Raw genomic sequence first — 15,788 nt, 5'->3', positions numbered from 1 at the left:
ATGTTTGGTGTTAGCTTTTGGAAGAACCCGTCAATTAGAGTGAATGTTATTCCCTTACCTTCCTTGGAACAGATATCCCTTACGATGCTGTTTTTCACATATGACAAAGCATCAATGTTTCTCATGTGAAAGGCTCTTTCATTGTCATCTGCAATGAGCTGAAGCTCATCTTTCTTTATGTCTCCCACACCAACAGCATAGACAATGACCCCCTGTTGCCTTAACTCTTCAGCAGGAGTTGTTACATCATCTTGCGACTGACTGTCCGTGATGGTGATTAGAAAACGGGGCACACTGGTTCTCTTTGCTTCATTAGTGAAATGCTTCATATAGGTTAATGCATGGCCTGTGTTAGTATTTCCTGTGATTTGACTGATTCGTTGAATTGCTCTCTCCAATTCTGTTTTGCTGGTGCATTGAGTGGCTTTAAATTCAGTTTCTGGATTTTCTGCGTACTGGACAATTCCAACCCGAACCTGGTCTTCGCCGATACTGAAGAATCTCGTCGTATCTTGAAGATATTTTCTCACTTCCTGGAAGTTTTCGCTGGTTGACGCATGAACTAGGAAAAAGATATCGGCTTCTATAAAAACGCAGCCTGAAAAGAAAAAGGGGACATTGCTTTAATTAGTGTTGAACAACCAGAACACACACCAGGGGCAGAATTTTACATCCCTTAAGCAGGCACATGCCCAACTCGATCGGGTGTAAAATAGCGCAAGATGATGTTGGGTGAGCATCCTGACATCATCGCACAGTCACGATATTTCGGTCGGCGGGCGCGCGCGCGTGGCTGCCGATAGTTACGAGGCCTATTTTTCGCTGCCCGTCCAATGTTACGGTTGGCGAGCTGGCGAATCGGCCAGGTGGCCTTCGGATTTTTGAGGAAACCTCATCCAAGGGCTGGATGAGGTTTCTGATATCGAATTTAAAAAAAAAAATGTTTGGGCAGAATTTTTATTATCCGTATGTGTAGGTGAGCGAGTTCGATGTGTGGACATTTTTTCCTGCATTTTTATATCCTTATTTCTTGGTTTTGAATTCTTCAGCTCCCTGAGGCAGCTCTCTGCCTTCAGGGGGCTTTCATTGTGCGCTCCCCAGTGCCTGCGCTGACTTCAGCACTCGCCCTCCGCTCGCCACACCCTGGTAGCACTGAGCCTTTCAGCGTGCCTTTCACGCTGGTGGGCCATTAACTGGCCAGCCAGTGTGAAATTGCGCTCAGGGGCCAATTGCGAGTGGCGGGCCGTTTCCCAGCCGCTCCCGGACCCGCCCACCACGCCCGCCCAACAACCCAAAATTCCTGCCCCAGGATTTGGGAGAATTTGCAGAATTTAATCTAAATACTGCTTTCATGGTTTGTTATTCTTCCTTTTCCATTTGCAAAATCATAACTTTTCTGTAAACCTTATACAATTATATATTTTGCAAATTAATTTACAAATTAATTGCACTTAAAATATATTTAGGTACACAGCAATAATTCAGAATTCTTCTAAACCAGGACAAGTGGATAATGCTGCTGATGGCATCAACCTGAAAGTCAATTGTTTAGCTTGGAAGGCCCCATGTTCAATTCCCAATCCACGTTGAATTTACCAATCTCACCTGAGAGAATAATGACATTGGCGTAACATTCTCAGTTAGGCTGGGGAAAGGATACTGTACAGATGCCCAATCCAGGGTCACTAGCTGGAAAGTGCATATGTGTGAAAAGCCAGTAGAAGACAAGAGCCACTAACCTGGTTGTAATATCCTTGCCACCACCTATGAGGCAATAAGCTGAGCAGCAGGAGCACAAGGAAGAGGGGGAGGTAGCAGACAGTGAAGTGGAAAGGAAACTGAAAGATAGCCAGGCTCTTTCTGCCTGGGTTGTAACTAATTCAATCCCCCATTCAGCAAACCATCCCACACTCCTTACCTTCACTTGCTGAACGTCTGTCCTCAAGCCCGCAATGCAGAAATTAAAGCCAAAACAAAGTACATATTCCAATTAAAATTTCTAACTTGAATGATGCCATATTGCATACAACCATAACCAATCACCCTTGTGCAATCCCTCAGTACTTGTCTTCTGGGTGCCTTTGCCTGCCCTCACACTCTTATGAGCTGTTATCCCAGTGACTGCGGCATTGGTTGGTGGAAGGCAATGGGCGGAATCGTCCCAGATTTGAACTAAGTGCGGTAGTGGGCGAGTAACAACGTTTCACCCACTGGCAAAAATGGCAGCTCCTCACGCCACATAGTCCCAAACCCGCCGCATTAATTATGCATTACTGGGAAACACGCCGTTTCCATGGCGGGCAGGCTCTGGTTCACCTGCCACACCAACATGTCACCGCCTCATCGCGCCGGGTGCCAATTTAAAATACATCTACGCGCACACCTCTCAGCGCTTTCAGCTCAGAACTGCTTCAAATCAGACATGGCTCGGAAAAGCACGAAGACTGATGCCCTCAGGTTTAGTGACGCATCCCTTGAGCGCAATTTGGACACTGTGGAGGCCCGCCGTGAATGCTCTCTACCCCTGATCTGGCTGTAGAAGCGGCAGTAACATTACCATTTCAGCTTGGTAGGCGATGGCAGCAGTGATGCTGCACAGAAGAGGTTGGACATCCAACGCAGAAAGAGGATGAATGATCTCATCCGTGCAGACAGGGTATGGCAAACATTTCATCACTCTAAACTCACACACTCAAGCCCATCACACATTCACTGGCATCTCACTCACTGCCAGCTCAAGGGACATCACCACTCACTCTCTCACACACACCCTCACATCTCCATCTGACCTCATCTCCTCTGAAGACTGCCTCCTCAGCCCTCACCATCTTGAAGCCACTTGCACAGATCAACTTGTGCCTCCACACAATATGGCCTTCTCACCATATTGTACGCTCACGCCGCCAAACAAACCCAACGCCAGCGGGCACGGAAAATTCCACCCAATGACTTTAAGTGGTGGACACTGTCGATGCCCTTGAGGGGAGGGGGCATTCGGAACCCTGCCAGTAAGCCTGCCTTTAATGTCAAGGAGCATGGAAGAGTCCAGCATCAACTTGGCACAGGGCTTTTTGCAGAGTTCGGTGCCCATCCTTTCCAGCGTGGAGTGGGTAGCCAATTGCATTAGCACACTTGTGGAACCTACCATGATGCAGTGCCAGATGGTCATGTCTCAGGTTCCACTGCAGCACCCGCAGCAGCCACCAATGTCTGCATGCAACACCCTGGGCTGCTGTCATCATGATTGTGAATTACAATGTTCAAAGTGGCTTCCAGGGCACCATGGAAATTCAGCATTCTGTTCTCCGATAGATTAATAGGATAGCTGAGGTGTCATCCTCGAAAGGTGGCAATGGTCACACCCCTGGCAGACCACCAACACCCTTGCTGCTGCTTGTTAGCCCATACTGCTGCCACCCATGCCAGATGATGCAGTCTGAAATTGCGACCCGAGCAGCTCAGAGCCTAGACCTATGCTTTCCTTTCTCCCTCTCCTGGCTGCAGCACACTTGTGCCTGGTGTCTCACCACATGCAGATCCTGCCTCTATGCTAGAATTGAGGGGAGAGGAGAAAGTAAGAAGTGTATGCTTACATTATTTCCAACTTGTAAATCAGAAGAGAGATAGGGATGAGGAAGAAGTGGGATGTTAGAAGAAGGATAAGTATCAGGATACCACCTCCGAGGGCTGACCATGGAGCAGTGGCCCTTCCCATAATGACCAGCACCATCTCCTCATGGGGTGAGAGCATGCAGGCATGCCTCTTGCCCTCCAGTTAGTTCCTACTGACTTCTGTGGTGCATCACCTTCTCCTGTAAAAGAGAGTGAAGTCTGTTAGTGAGTGTCATGCAATCTGTTTGGGTGATAGGGTTGTTATGGTTGAAAAGCTGGCAGTGTGTGCATGCTATGATATTTGGGCATGAGGCCTACAACAGTGCTAGGCATGTGAGGGTGAGGTGACAATATGAATGTTAGGGAAGAGACCAGATTGATTGCTGTAGGTGGATGATGATGGTGTGGTGAATTAGTGGTGAAGGTGGTTAGTGCAGTTGGCAGGATTAACAATGCATTCACTGACCTTGACCACTCGTGCAAGGTTATTAAATTTCTTCCGGTACGGCATCCGAATTCTTGGGCTTAATTCTTAGCATTAACATCCAAGGCTATCTGTATACACTTCCTTTTCAGCATGTGTCCAGAGGGCTTTCTGCCCACTCTCCGTGAGGATACAAGATACGCCTCCTCCTTTTTACATCCTCCACCAAGTCCTCCAGTGCAGCGTTTGCAAACCATGGTGTTTGTGCTTTCTCATGATCAGCAGATTTTCTCTCTTTCAGATTTAGTTGCAGGACGATGCCAGTACCTGATCCAACCATAATGCACTGCCCCTTTAAGAGGTGCAAGCTAGCTTTAAGTAGTACAAGTTAGTATCAGTACGGGTGCCCTGTTGATGTGTGCTGCCAATCAATAGCATGAGGAGTGCTGATTGAATGCAGAAATCACTAAGTGGCAGGCAGCCCAAAGTTCGTGTGTTTCCTGCATTCCACTCAATGCGCTGGGGCAAAACTCCTTGCAATCACTTGCACCCATTGTTGAGGGCTAACGAATTTAACTCTAGAGGGTGCTAGGGAGATTTACTTGAATGGTACTGAGAATGAAGGACTCAGTTATGTGGAGAGACTAGAGAAATTGGGATTATTTTCCTTAGAACAGAGAAAATTGAAGTTTAAAATAGATGTTCAAAATTCTGAAGGATTTTGATAAAGTGAATAGCGTTTCCATTTGTTGGAGTGGATAACCAGAGGACACAAATTCCAAGTAATTGACAAAAGAACCAAAGGCCACATGAGGAGAATTTTTTTAGTGTGGCAAGTTAAGATGTGGAATAATCTAGAGTCGTTGTAGGAATAAGGTCTGTAGGCCTGCAACCACTAATTTTACTATTTTGTATTTTTGCATTTTATTTCTACTTTGCTCTTGATTTTAAGCCTATAGTGAATATTTAAAGTTATTTTGTATTAAATCTTACTTGGTAGACATTGATCTTAACAAAGCTATGACTGTGCTTTGATTAATTAATCAATAATAATCAGTAGTGGCCTGTTTTCCCAGACCTTGTTTTTTTCATACTGGTTATGCACAGCTGGTAGACTACATCGTTGTTTTCCATTTTTCAAGCTAGAAAACTAAAATAAGTTGTCTTTTGCTTTTTCTAAGTCCTTTCTCTTACTGTATTCAGTGACCCTTGGATTACAGGCCAGGGTAATGAGTAACACTATGGTGGTCACCTAGTATGGTCATCAGAAGATGAAGTTTGTTTGATGGATGTAACACTTGAAGGATGACAGATGGGAAGACACCAGCAAAAGATGCGTTAGCAAATTGGATATTGTGCAGTCTGTACGATCTTGCAGTGCTTGTGAGAAGAATTGATAAGAACTGAGACTTGTTTTGGGAAAGGACTGTGCATACCTCGGAGGGCTGGAATGGAGCCAGAAATCTGACTAAAAGGAACGTTGTCTCGGGGACTCGCTGCTGCAGCCATAGTTGAATAGACATCACTGAAGACGGAAGGAAGGGCCAGGAATGGAGTGACTGACCATAGTGCCCACCCATGGGGTTACTCAGCGACTTAGTAATGCATGCACCAAGGGGATGGTAACATATGTACCAATTTAGGCTGCTGTCGTGGAACAGACCAAATTCTTTGTGCCTTAGAAAAATCTGTCTTCTTTTCTTCTGATAAAGCGCTTTCTCCTTTCAGTAAAATTATCTTTCTTTCCTTTTACTTATTTTTCTTTTTTATATATTAATATATTATCAATTATAATTGTCATATTATTATTGTTATTATAATCGTTATTCAATATTCAATAAAATTGTTGTTTTAACACATCACTTGCCATAGACACTCATTCCTGTTATGTCCGGTGTAGGGCTCCGAACCTAAGTGAGACTCAGGAGCAGACTCTCAGGCCCCCTCCCTACAATGTGAGTTCAAATCTGTTTGATTGGCACCTCATCGACCATGTTAAATATTCACTCTCTACCTTGTGCAAAGTATCTACAGTGTATCCCATGCACAATATGCACTGCAGCAACTCACCAAGGGAGCATCAACAGCATTGCTCACACCTGCAACCTCTACTACCTAGAAGGGCAAGGGCAATAAGTGCATGTGAATATCATCATCTCCAAGATTCTCTCCAAGTCACACAGCATCTGGACTTAGGAGTATATTGATTTTCCTTCATTGTCACTGGGTCACTGTGGGGGCATCTTCATCACATGGATTGCAGCGGTTCAAGATGGCAGCTCACGACCATCTTCTCAAGAAGAATTAGAAAAAGGCAATAAATGCTGGCCATGATAATGATGCTTACATCCCATGAATGAATAAGATTGGGTTCCAGGGTCTTGCTGGGGAGAGGTTGGCAGGCCCTGGTGGGGGGCGGGAGAGGGTGCTGGGGGCCAGATTTGAGAAGCCGGGATGGGGGTTAAAGGGCCAGGGGAGGGAATGATCTTGTGGATGGGGTGCCTCCGATGGATATAGGGGGTCTTCAAAGGAGGCCCTGCCACCCTGCCTGACACCACCCCATGCAGCCAAAGCTGCCAGGCTTCCTGACAGCCATGGGTCTCCTGCCGCCGCCAGTATTATACCCGCGGCAGCAGGATGAAACCATTAACTGGCCACTTAAGGGCCTCAATAGGACCAAAGGCCAGCGGGCTGCCCAATGACCCCTGCCCCCATCCAACTTTTAATTGAAGTGGGGAAAGGCACAGGCAGGAAGGTGGCTGGCATGGTGCCCGCTGGATTTTACATGCGCCCCCAGCTTCAAACACACCAGCGGGAGAGTGTAAAATCTAGCCCACAGTTTCTGTTATTATGCAGCAAACTTTATTCTTAGTTCAGCACCGTATTTTTTAATATAATTTTCTAGGTACCAGGTGTGTCACAGGCCACAGCTCCTCAAATAATACCTCCTCAGATGTAGAGAAGACATCAACCTTTAGTTTAGAGATCTTCATAAAGCAGAGTTGTCAATTTATACTTATACCCAATCTTACAGCCAACAAACACAATGTCCAACACTTGCAGCATTCTGTCCCTCTGTTTTGCTTCTCCTTCTGAACATTTTGGGTTCAAGCCCTGCTCCATGTGAGTCTTTGAGGTTGATAGGGTAGAAATGCAAGTTCTTTCTTTACAGCCTTTCTTATCAACAATCACTTGAAAGAACAAACTACTGCATGCCTTCATTAAACTTCCAAATTACTGTAAAATGATCAGATGCCAAAGAAGAAAATGTTTGACGTTGAACCCGTTAAACATGAAAGGTGTTGGATCATCAAAGAAAGCAGCTACATTAACAAATGCATTCAGAATTCACAAAATTACATTTCAGAAGTCTCACCTTGCTCAAGATCCTCCTGTTCATTTGGATCAGTTGAGACTATTTTTTTAATGTCGTTGCAAATCTTCTTCTGTATTTGACTTTTTACTGTCTTCAATAGGTCAAACCTCCCAATATTGAAAACATAATTTTCTGGAGGGTATGAGGCAATAGTTTGGAGTTCACTTTCAATAGCATCTTTGATTCCAAGAGCATAGACTTTAACACCAAGACGTCGGAGGGCAATGGCTGGACCTTTCACAACATCAGTGGCTTTGCCATCAGTGATCACCACAGCAATCTGAGGGATTCCATGCTTTATCCTACTACCATGACTTTCTATAAAGTAATTGCGCATCGCATAATCAATGGCAGCCCCAGTAGCTGTACTTCCCCTCCTATAAGGTATTGTTCGTACACGGTCAAGCACGTCACTCTTCGTTTGAAATCTGTTAAGGTAAAAAACTGATGTGGGATAATTACTGTACTGAATCAAACCAATTTGCACTTTCTCTGGACCTATATCCATTAAGCTGATAACACTGACCAAAAAATTACGGATCAGTTCAAAGTTTGTGTCCTCAATGCTGCCAGATTCGTCCACAATGTAAACAATATCAGCGACTAAGGCTGATAGGCACACTGTAAAACAAATACAGAACATTATAAACTTGTAGGATGCAATAAAAACTCATTCTTCAGAAAGAGACTTAAATGCACTTTAACAATAATATCAGAATAACCTTTCCACATCACCAAGTTTTTGTAACCCATCCATCCCCAGCTCATCTTCCTTTGAGGTGGTGTTCTGTGCTTATCCTTGATGGACAAAGGAATCCTCCAGCACTTGGAAGCTTTGCAAAGAAAGGCCATAAGGCTAATTCCCAAGGACTGAGTTACGAGGGACAGTTGAAAGAACTTGAAAGTGAATGTCAGGGATCTTATTATGGATATGATATTAAATTGCATTGGGAAAGGTTCAACTGGGGAAATTGGTCAAGTTAAACCAGAACTCTAGAGTCATTCAAGAGGCAGCTAGGCGCTATATTGGGGAGATAATGAATTTCTATGGAAGGGTGAACTAGACGGCTGAATGGGCCACCCTCAACAATAAATATCTATGTGATGTAGCAAGACAGGTTAATGGTTCACATAGAAGGACACAGATGGGGAAGGCTGGCAGAGGAGAATGTCTCAGTGAACTTTGGCAAACACAAAGCAACAAAAACACTTTGTCGCTTGTCCAGACATTACATCATCAACCCGAAGGGTTACCTGCGGTCGAGCAACAAGAAACCCTGCCCCAGTGATAGGCCAAAACTTGGAGGCTCCACCAGCAAACCAGACTAACTGGTCAATCAGTGCTCTGGAGCTTTGTGGCTCAGATATCAGATTAGCGAGCCTTGACTATGATAGCTAAATTATTGCCACCTATGGGTAGAAATTCCTCTGGAAACTAGGGACAGAATTTTTACCTCAGCGGGCGGGCACGCGCCCGACCCGCTCGAGTGTAAAATGACACGAGTTGACGTCAGGCAAGTGTACTGACGTCAACGCGCAGTCGTGTGATATTTTGGTTGACGGGCGTGCTTGGGAGTCAGCAGTGCACCTGCCGACAATTAAAAGGCCTATTAAGGCCATTAGAAAGATAACTAACTTAAATTTTTTGCTGCACGAGCCTCACGTTCGCCCTCCTCCACCGCCCGCATAGGCAGTGCTGTGCACTGCTGTTCGTGTTTCATGCTGGGCGGGTTTTAATTGGCTCACCAGCATGAAACAGCGGTCCGGCCCTAATTGTGAGCAACGGTTGGCTTCCCGCCTGCCCCCGTTGAGCCTGCTCGACAAGGGCAAGATTCTGCCCTAGAACAAGTTTAAAATAAATAAATGGATTAATGAACTTGAACAAATTAATCAACCTGATGAAAAGGAATTTCTAACCTGAGTTTCAAATTATCAGTGGTTTTATATGGTAGACTTACACCCAGATGTTTTCTTGTGACTATCCAAACCCTTCATATTGGATCACTATGGCCAGCAAAGAAAGGAGGTTTCCATTTCATCAATCTGAACTTACGTCCAACAGTTGAAAGGACACTGTGGGAATTCACCTCACTCAGCACTCTAGTTATCTTAACATTATTTAATCTGGTAAAACAGTTACCAGATGACAAGGTCATAGAGTCATAGAATTATACACCACAGAAACAGCCCCTTCAGCCCATCGTGCACGTGCCAGCCATCAAGCACCTATCTATTCTAATCCTATTTTCCAGCACTTGGAGTATGGCATTTGAAGTGCTCACCTAAATACTTCTTAAATGTTGTGAGGGTTCCTGACCCTACCAACCCCCTCAGGCAGTGTGTTCCAGATTCCAAACACCCTCTGGGTGAAAAATGTTTTCCTCAAATCCCCTTTAAACCTCTTGCCCCTTACCTTAAATCTATGCCCCCTTGTTATTGACACCTCCACTAAGGGGGAAAGTTTCTTCCTATCTACCTTACCTATGGCCCTCATAATTTTGCATACCTCTATCAGGTCCCCCCTCAGCCTTCCCTGCTCTAAGGATTGCAGCTGAGGTGCTGACTATTGTTTGAATGTTATCCATTATGTTCCAAGCAGAGATTTGGGTTTTTTCCCTCTGTGTTGGGGGAATCCATCAAGAGATTCTACTGAAAGCTAACATGCGTTGTATGAACATATTGCACATAATGAGTAGATGTATTCAGTGAGACAGTAAATAAGAAATATACAGACATTATACTCTGTAAAAGAAAACTCATCTTCCAAAGAAAACAGATTTGGATTTTACCTGCAGGTTGTTTGAGCGTTCCATTTTGTTTAGTTATATTTCGTATTGTGTGAGCCACGTCAATTGAATGTTGGTATGCATGATGTAAGTAAAAATTTTGGAAAAGAAATGGGTATGATGAATAATCGATTGCTTTTTGTGGTTGATCAAACTCTGATACAGCAATGGAGAAAACTGTCACACCATTTTTGATTAATAAATCTTCGGAATGTGTTTTAACAGCAGACCGTGATGATTTATTAGTAATTATTACTGCAATCTGGGGAATGTCTTCATTTTGCCGACTCCCAGCTGATGCAATAAAGTGAGTTTTTCTCAGGTCATCAAAGGCATGTTGTATATCCAGTGATACTCCACTCTGAAAGCTGTAACTCTTCTTGATGTGAGTCAACACGTCCTTCTTATTTACAAACTGTTTCAGTAAGAATTCGGTCTTTAGGTCCTTACCAAACTGAGCAAGTCCAATTCTGTATTTACGTAGTCCAACATTCAACTGTGTAATAATTCCCATTATAAAGCTCTGGAGCTGTTTAAATGCTTCAGCATTTTGATTCCCTTCAACCAGGAATACCACATCAGCAGCAAGATCTGCCAATTCAGAGAAAAAAGTATGGAGATGAACAAGTCAAGCAACATTCCTCATGGATAATTCTTATAGCCCAAATATTAAGAGCATTATTTATATCACATAATATTGGATTATAGAGTGTACTTATGGCTCAGTTGTAGCACTTTCAGTTATGAATCATGGGTTCAAGCCTTTTGCTGCAGATTGTTACCCATTTACCACACACAGAGCACTCTGTGGAAAGTCGGAGACTGTTGAGAGTCCGGATTACAGGCGGAAGGTGAGTTTTCTCACGTGGGATTGAAAGCTAATGCAGGAGCAGCAGAAGGAAGTGTGGGAGTTGGGATGGACAGAGAATAAAAAGGATAAGATCCCAAACACGATAGTTTGAAGCCTTTGGGCTCTGAAAAAGAGTGGATTCATGATTTGTGCAGCATCTTGCACCTCTTCTGTGGTGTTGTGAAGACACATCATTCCAACATGTTACCAGCATGCTGATTGTATGGTGCTGTGAGGGTATTGAACTGCAGCACGTGATTCTGGACAGAGCCTGACTGCCATGCGCTCTGACCAATAGGAATAGCACAGGTGCAGATGGGAAGATTGAACAAGCAGTTGGTCCTCCAACCAACAGTAGCGCAGCAAAGGGACCTTGCTGTTTGTGGGGCCCTGCTGTGCACAAACGGCCTACAGCATTTTCAACATTACAACAGTGACTGCATTCAAAGATATTTTATAGACTCTTAAATCCATAAAATTGCTCTTCATATCCCAGCATGAAGTCAACATTTTGGAGATGATGAATGTGAAATTAAATAAGCAAAGAATTTTTTTCTTCAAAAAGCAAGCAATTAATCCAGAATGCTGCCTAATTTCAGCCTTGGGCCTATTTTCAGTCAGGCCTAGGTCAAGTTGGAAGCTCCTAGCTGAAGTAGAAGAGAGCTTCATTAAGGAACCAGGGAAACCCAGAAGGAAAAAACAGTAAAAACTGGGGAATAAGAATACTGGTCTGAACTGCTTTTTCCTTCTGGGAAGATGTAGCTTTATAGTGCAGCAGATGTGCGTACTGGACACTGAGTCCTCAGGACATCCAGGAAACTTCATGGAAAAGAGGGAGGCAGACATGGATCTTCAGGTGGATCTTTTAGACAGAACTAAAAAAAGCCCCTGAAAGAAGGGGCTGAATTGTCCAGCCCCACCGCCACCCCACCCCCTCCCCTCCCCGGCGTGTTTTTGGTCTGGGGGGGCTTATAAAATTTGATGAGTCATGGTATCCATAAAATGGTAGGCAGGCAGGTGCCAAAATCAGAAGCCTGCCTTCCATATTTAAATAAATAATTAACGGGCAATTGAGCTTGTTGCTAAGCCAATTAAGCCGAATATTACATTCCTGCACACCGCCCACCCCCCTCCCCACCCCAAGCCCCCTGGTTGGCGAGGGCAGGTGGACAGGAGTGGGTAGGCTATTTTTTAAACATGAGTTGTTAAAAGGCAAGAATGAAAGGGGAAAGTGTCCTTCAGGGGTTGCTCTGTGAGCTTTGAGGGCAAACCGTCCGCCAAAATGTTACCCTCCCTTTTTTCCTCCCTGCCTGGCCTCCAGAACTCGCCTCCCTGTCCTACCTCCCTGTCCCCCTCTCTAGGGTCCCCAAGCCCTCCCTTTCCAATACCCCCCAACTTACCTGCCTCCAGGATCCATGTTTCGAGGGCTTACCTGCAGTCCCGGCAGCGTCCACTACTCAGTTCTGGCGCTGCTGGGACTGCAAGGGCTGCCAGTCAGTCAGATTGGCGTTAGCTCTTGAAGGTGGGAGGCTGAAGTCCCACTCTCACCTCGTTTAACCCGCTGGCAGAATGTTATTGCTGCGGGGGTGGGCTTTTTTTAAAGCGCAGTTGGTTGGCATCCGACTTTTGCAATGGGGAAGTGGGGGGATGGCGAGCAATATGCCAACCTCCCACCCAGCCCTGTGAAATTCTCATGAACTCTGTTTCTCTCTTCACAAGTGCTGCCTGGTCTGCTGAATATTTCCAGCATTTTCTGATTTATCTCAGGTTTCCAATATCTATGTGAGAGCTTTCAGGGCATCCCTGGGCTCCTCTTGAAATATGTCAGGACCCTTAGCACAGAACCAAAAGGGAAGAAAATTTAAATTTATTAATAAACACTATTTACAAACTGGATTTTATTTTCTTTCATGGTAAGCAGAGACACTGAACATATAGTTAATGAATGTTGTTATAATGTTGCACTAAAATTAATTGTAATTTAGGAAACTATTCAAAGTCCACTGACCTTCTGCGGGTGCAGTACAGAGTTTACGAACAATTCTTCTTTTAATTTTATCTAATTCAGCAAAGTTCTCGATATAAAATTTTCTCTCCGGTGCTCCACTAATTTGAACCAGCTGATTTTCATTCGCTTGCCCAATACCAATGGCAAAAACATTGATGTTTTCCTTCCTCAAGTCGTTGGCGGGGGCAACCACGCTGTCTTTGGACACTCCATCTGTGATCACCAGGAGGTATTGAGGGACCCCTTTCAGCTTTCGACTGCCTACAGATGGTTGGAATAAATCCTTCACAAGCTTAAATACTTCCCCCGTCAATTCTCCAGCAGGCAGTTGTTTGATGTTCTCAATTTTATCAACAAGTTCTGTTTGGACATGGGTGTCATTCAGGTGAAAAGCAGTGACTGTGTCCGTGCTAAACTGGGCGACAGCAAACTGAAACTCTGTTGGACCAGTATTGAACATTTTTACCATATATTTCAAGAAATCTTTCATAAGCTTGACGTCATTTGCGGTGATCATTTCTGATCCATCAATCAGGAAAACAATGTCTGCTTCATGAACTTCACATTCTACAAAAAGAAAACACAAAGCCAATCAGGACACGAAATATATTATTGATTTCAATCTCCACGCAGTGGGAAATTTTCTTTTTTTTTCTCCAATATCTTTCATAACACAAATACAATCTAAGCGGTGAACTTTTACAGGGAGGCATAATGTTCATCCCCATCCCCCCAATTAAGGGCTGCTTCCTGCCTAGCCTCCATTTTTAGGCTGGCGGTAAGATTGAACATCCGTGGGGGAAGCCTGAAAAAGAACAGAGTTAGATCCCAGGTGGGAAGGGAGGTGGGAACGCCTCCACCAGAAACCCCCTTCTGACTGGGGGCACCCCTCCTTCCTTAAGGTCCAGCGGTCTCTGGACCTCCCTTCCCCCAGGCCTCTCCCACAACACCCCAACCGCCCCTTTGCTCCACACCAACCCCACCCCCCACCCCTGCCCTGCCCCTAGGCCTTCGCTACCCTCCTCATCCTGGGACCCCTTGAACTTACCTGGGCCTCCAGTGCCTGGACTCAGGCTCCAAAGTCCGCTTGCATTTCTTCTCCTGCACCCTGCAGTGTTGTCGCTGCAGGACTGAAGAGCTGCCAGCCAATCAGATTGGCCAGCAGCTCTGGAAGGTGGGACTTCCTCTCGAGGGAGGGGCAGAAGTCCAGCTTGCAGCCAATCGATGCTCATTCGAGCATGAAATGGCTGCGGGGGACTCAGAGTCAGGGAACTTCAGATGGCAGGAAGCAAGACCCCACCATTTGAAAAATTCAGGCCTATGCCTACCTGAAAGGGTATACAGGGCCTCCATTTAGCCTCTCACTCAAAAGACTGAATGAGAGTGAAAATGTAGTGCTCTCTCCGTACTGCACTGGATCATCAGCCTAGGTATTGTGTTCAAGTCTCTGTCCTGGCACTAGACCACAAGTTTCTCAATTAGTGGCGCTACCACTGAGCAGCCATTGACACTGACAAAGTGGACACAATCAGGAATCACTTTAAAAGTTTGTTTGGAGAGATGGCTTTTAGGGAAGGCCTTACCATAGGGGAGAGAGAGAGAGAGAGAGAGATGCAGAAATTGAGCAATTTAGGCCAGAAATGGTGGAGCCAACGGAGTGAGAGATGCTCAAGATACCGGAGTTAGAGGAATTTGGCAGGAGATCGTCGAAGTGGAAGTGGCTACATGATAGTGAAAAGACTGAGAATTTTAACTTTGAGGAAAAGTAGCTCAGTGTGAACAGGACTTGATGCGAGATAAGGTACAGGCAGTAGTGTTTCTGGAAGGTGGAGTATGGGAAGGTGGTCAGGTGAGCTTTAGAACCAGGGATTCTGGAAGCAATGAAGTGGCTGCTGGGCTGTGTTAGATTCAAAGGTGGACCATGTTATGGAAGTGAATGTGAGAAAATTGTTTACTTTAGATAGCACCTTTCACGTCCTCAGAGAATCCTAAAGCAGCAGTCCATTCAGTGGCTTATACATCCATTCGTTCTCCACTGGCCCATGATGGCTGCACTGTGTACTATCTATAGGATGTGGGTCAACTTACCAATGATTGTTCTACAGCATCTCCCAAGCCACAACCTCCATCATCCAGAAGGACAAGGCAGCATGTGCAAGGGAACACTACCATCTTCCAGTTCCCCTCCAAGCCACACATCATCCTGACTTTGATATTTATCACCATTCCTTCATTGTAACTGGGCTGAAATACTGGAGCTCCCTAACTAACAGCATTGCAGGAGTATCTTCACCACACAGGCAGCAACAGCTCAAGATGAAGGTCACCACCAATATCTCCTAAGCAACCAGGGAGAGGCAACAAAATGCCAGCCTTGCCAGTGGTGCCCACATACTGAGAATGAATTCAATTGCACAGCCAATGAAGTACAGTTGAAGTGCAGTTATTGCTATTTAAGGAAACTGTCATGAAGTGGTTGATCTTAAGTATGTTGGAGAGGAAGGTTGCTCCAGGTCAAGCAGGACACTGGGCTTGTGAACAATCTGGTTCAGCCTGAGACAGAGACCAAGGAAGGAGGATAGAGTAAGTGGGAAAGGCATAGAGTTTGTGTAAAGGACAGGCTTAACTCACAGGTTGGTAATGATAGGAGATCAGTAACTGCTTAACGTAAAAGGTCTTATTTGCCTTTGTTGTTAAATCTTCCATTGGGCATGAGATTGGCTAATTTACTA

At 45.0% G+C, this 15,788-nt stretch overlaps 1 protein-coding gene across 1 annotated transcript in view; it reads right to left on the bottom strand.

Annotated features, from left to right (window-relative positions):
- The window catches only part of LOC144674385 (collagen alpha-6(VI) chain-like), a 145,984-nt gene that overhangs the window by 112,745 nt on the left and 17,451 nt on the right, over positions 1-15,788 (bottom strand). Inside the window, exons 6-9 of the mRNA XM_078535786.1 lie at positions 13,057-13,623; positions 10,202-10,789; positions 7,413-8,033; positions 59-598 (exon numbers count right to left, since the gene is read on the bottom strand). Of these exons, the coding sequence (XP_078391912.1) occupies positions 59-598; positions 7,413-8,033; positions 10,202-10,789; positions 13,057-13,623 (2,316 nt within the window). The remainder of the gene's footprint in view (positions 1-58; positions 599-7,412; positions 8,034-10,201; positions 10,790-13,056; positions 13,624-15,788) is intronic.

The sequence above is a fragment of the Cetorhinus maximus genome, chromosome 3 (assembly GCF_964194155.1).
Source record: "Cetorhinus maximus chromosome 3, sCetMax3.hap1.1, whole genome shotgun sequence".
NCBI classification, from domain to species: Eukaryota; Metazoa; Chordata; class Chondrichthyes; order Lamniformes; family Cetorhinidae; genus Cetorhinus; species Cetorhinus maximus.
The sequence above is the reverse complement of the archived record's forward strand: the minus strand, read 5'-3'. Positions and strand labels throughout refer to the sequence as shown.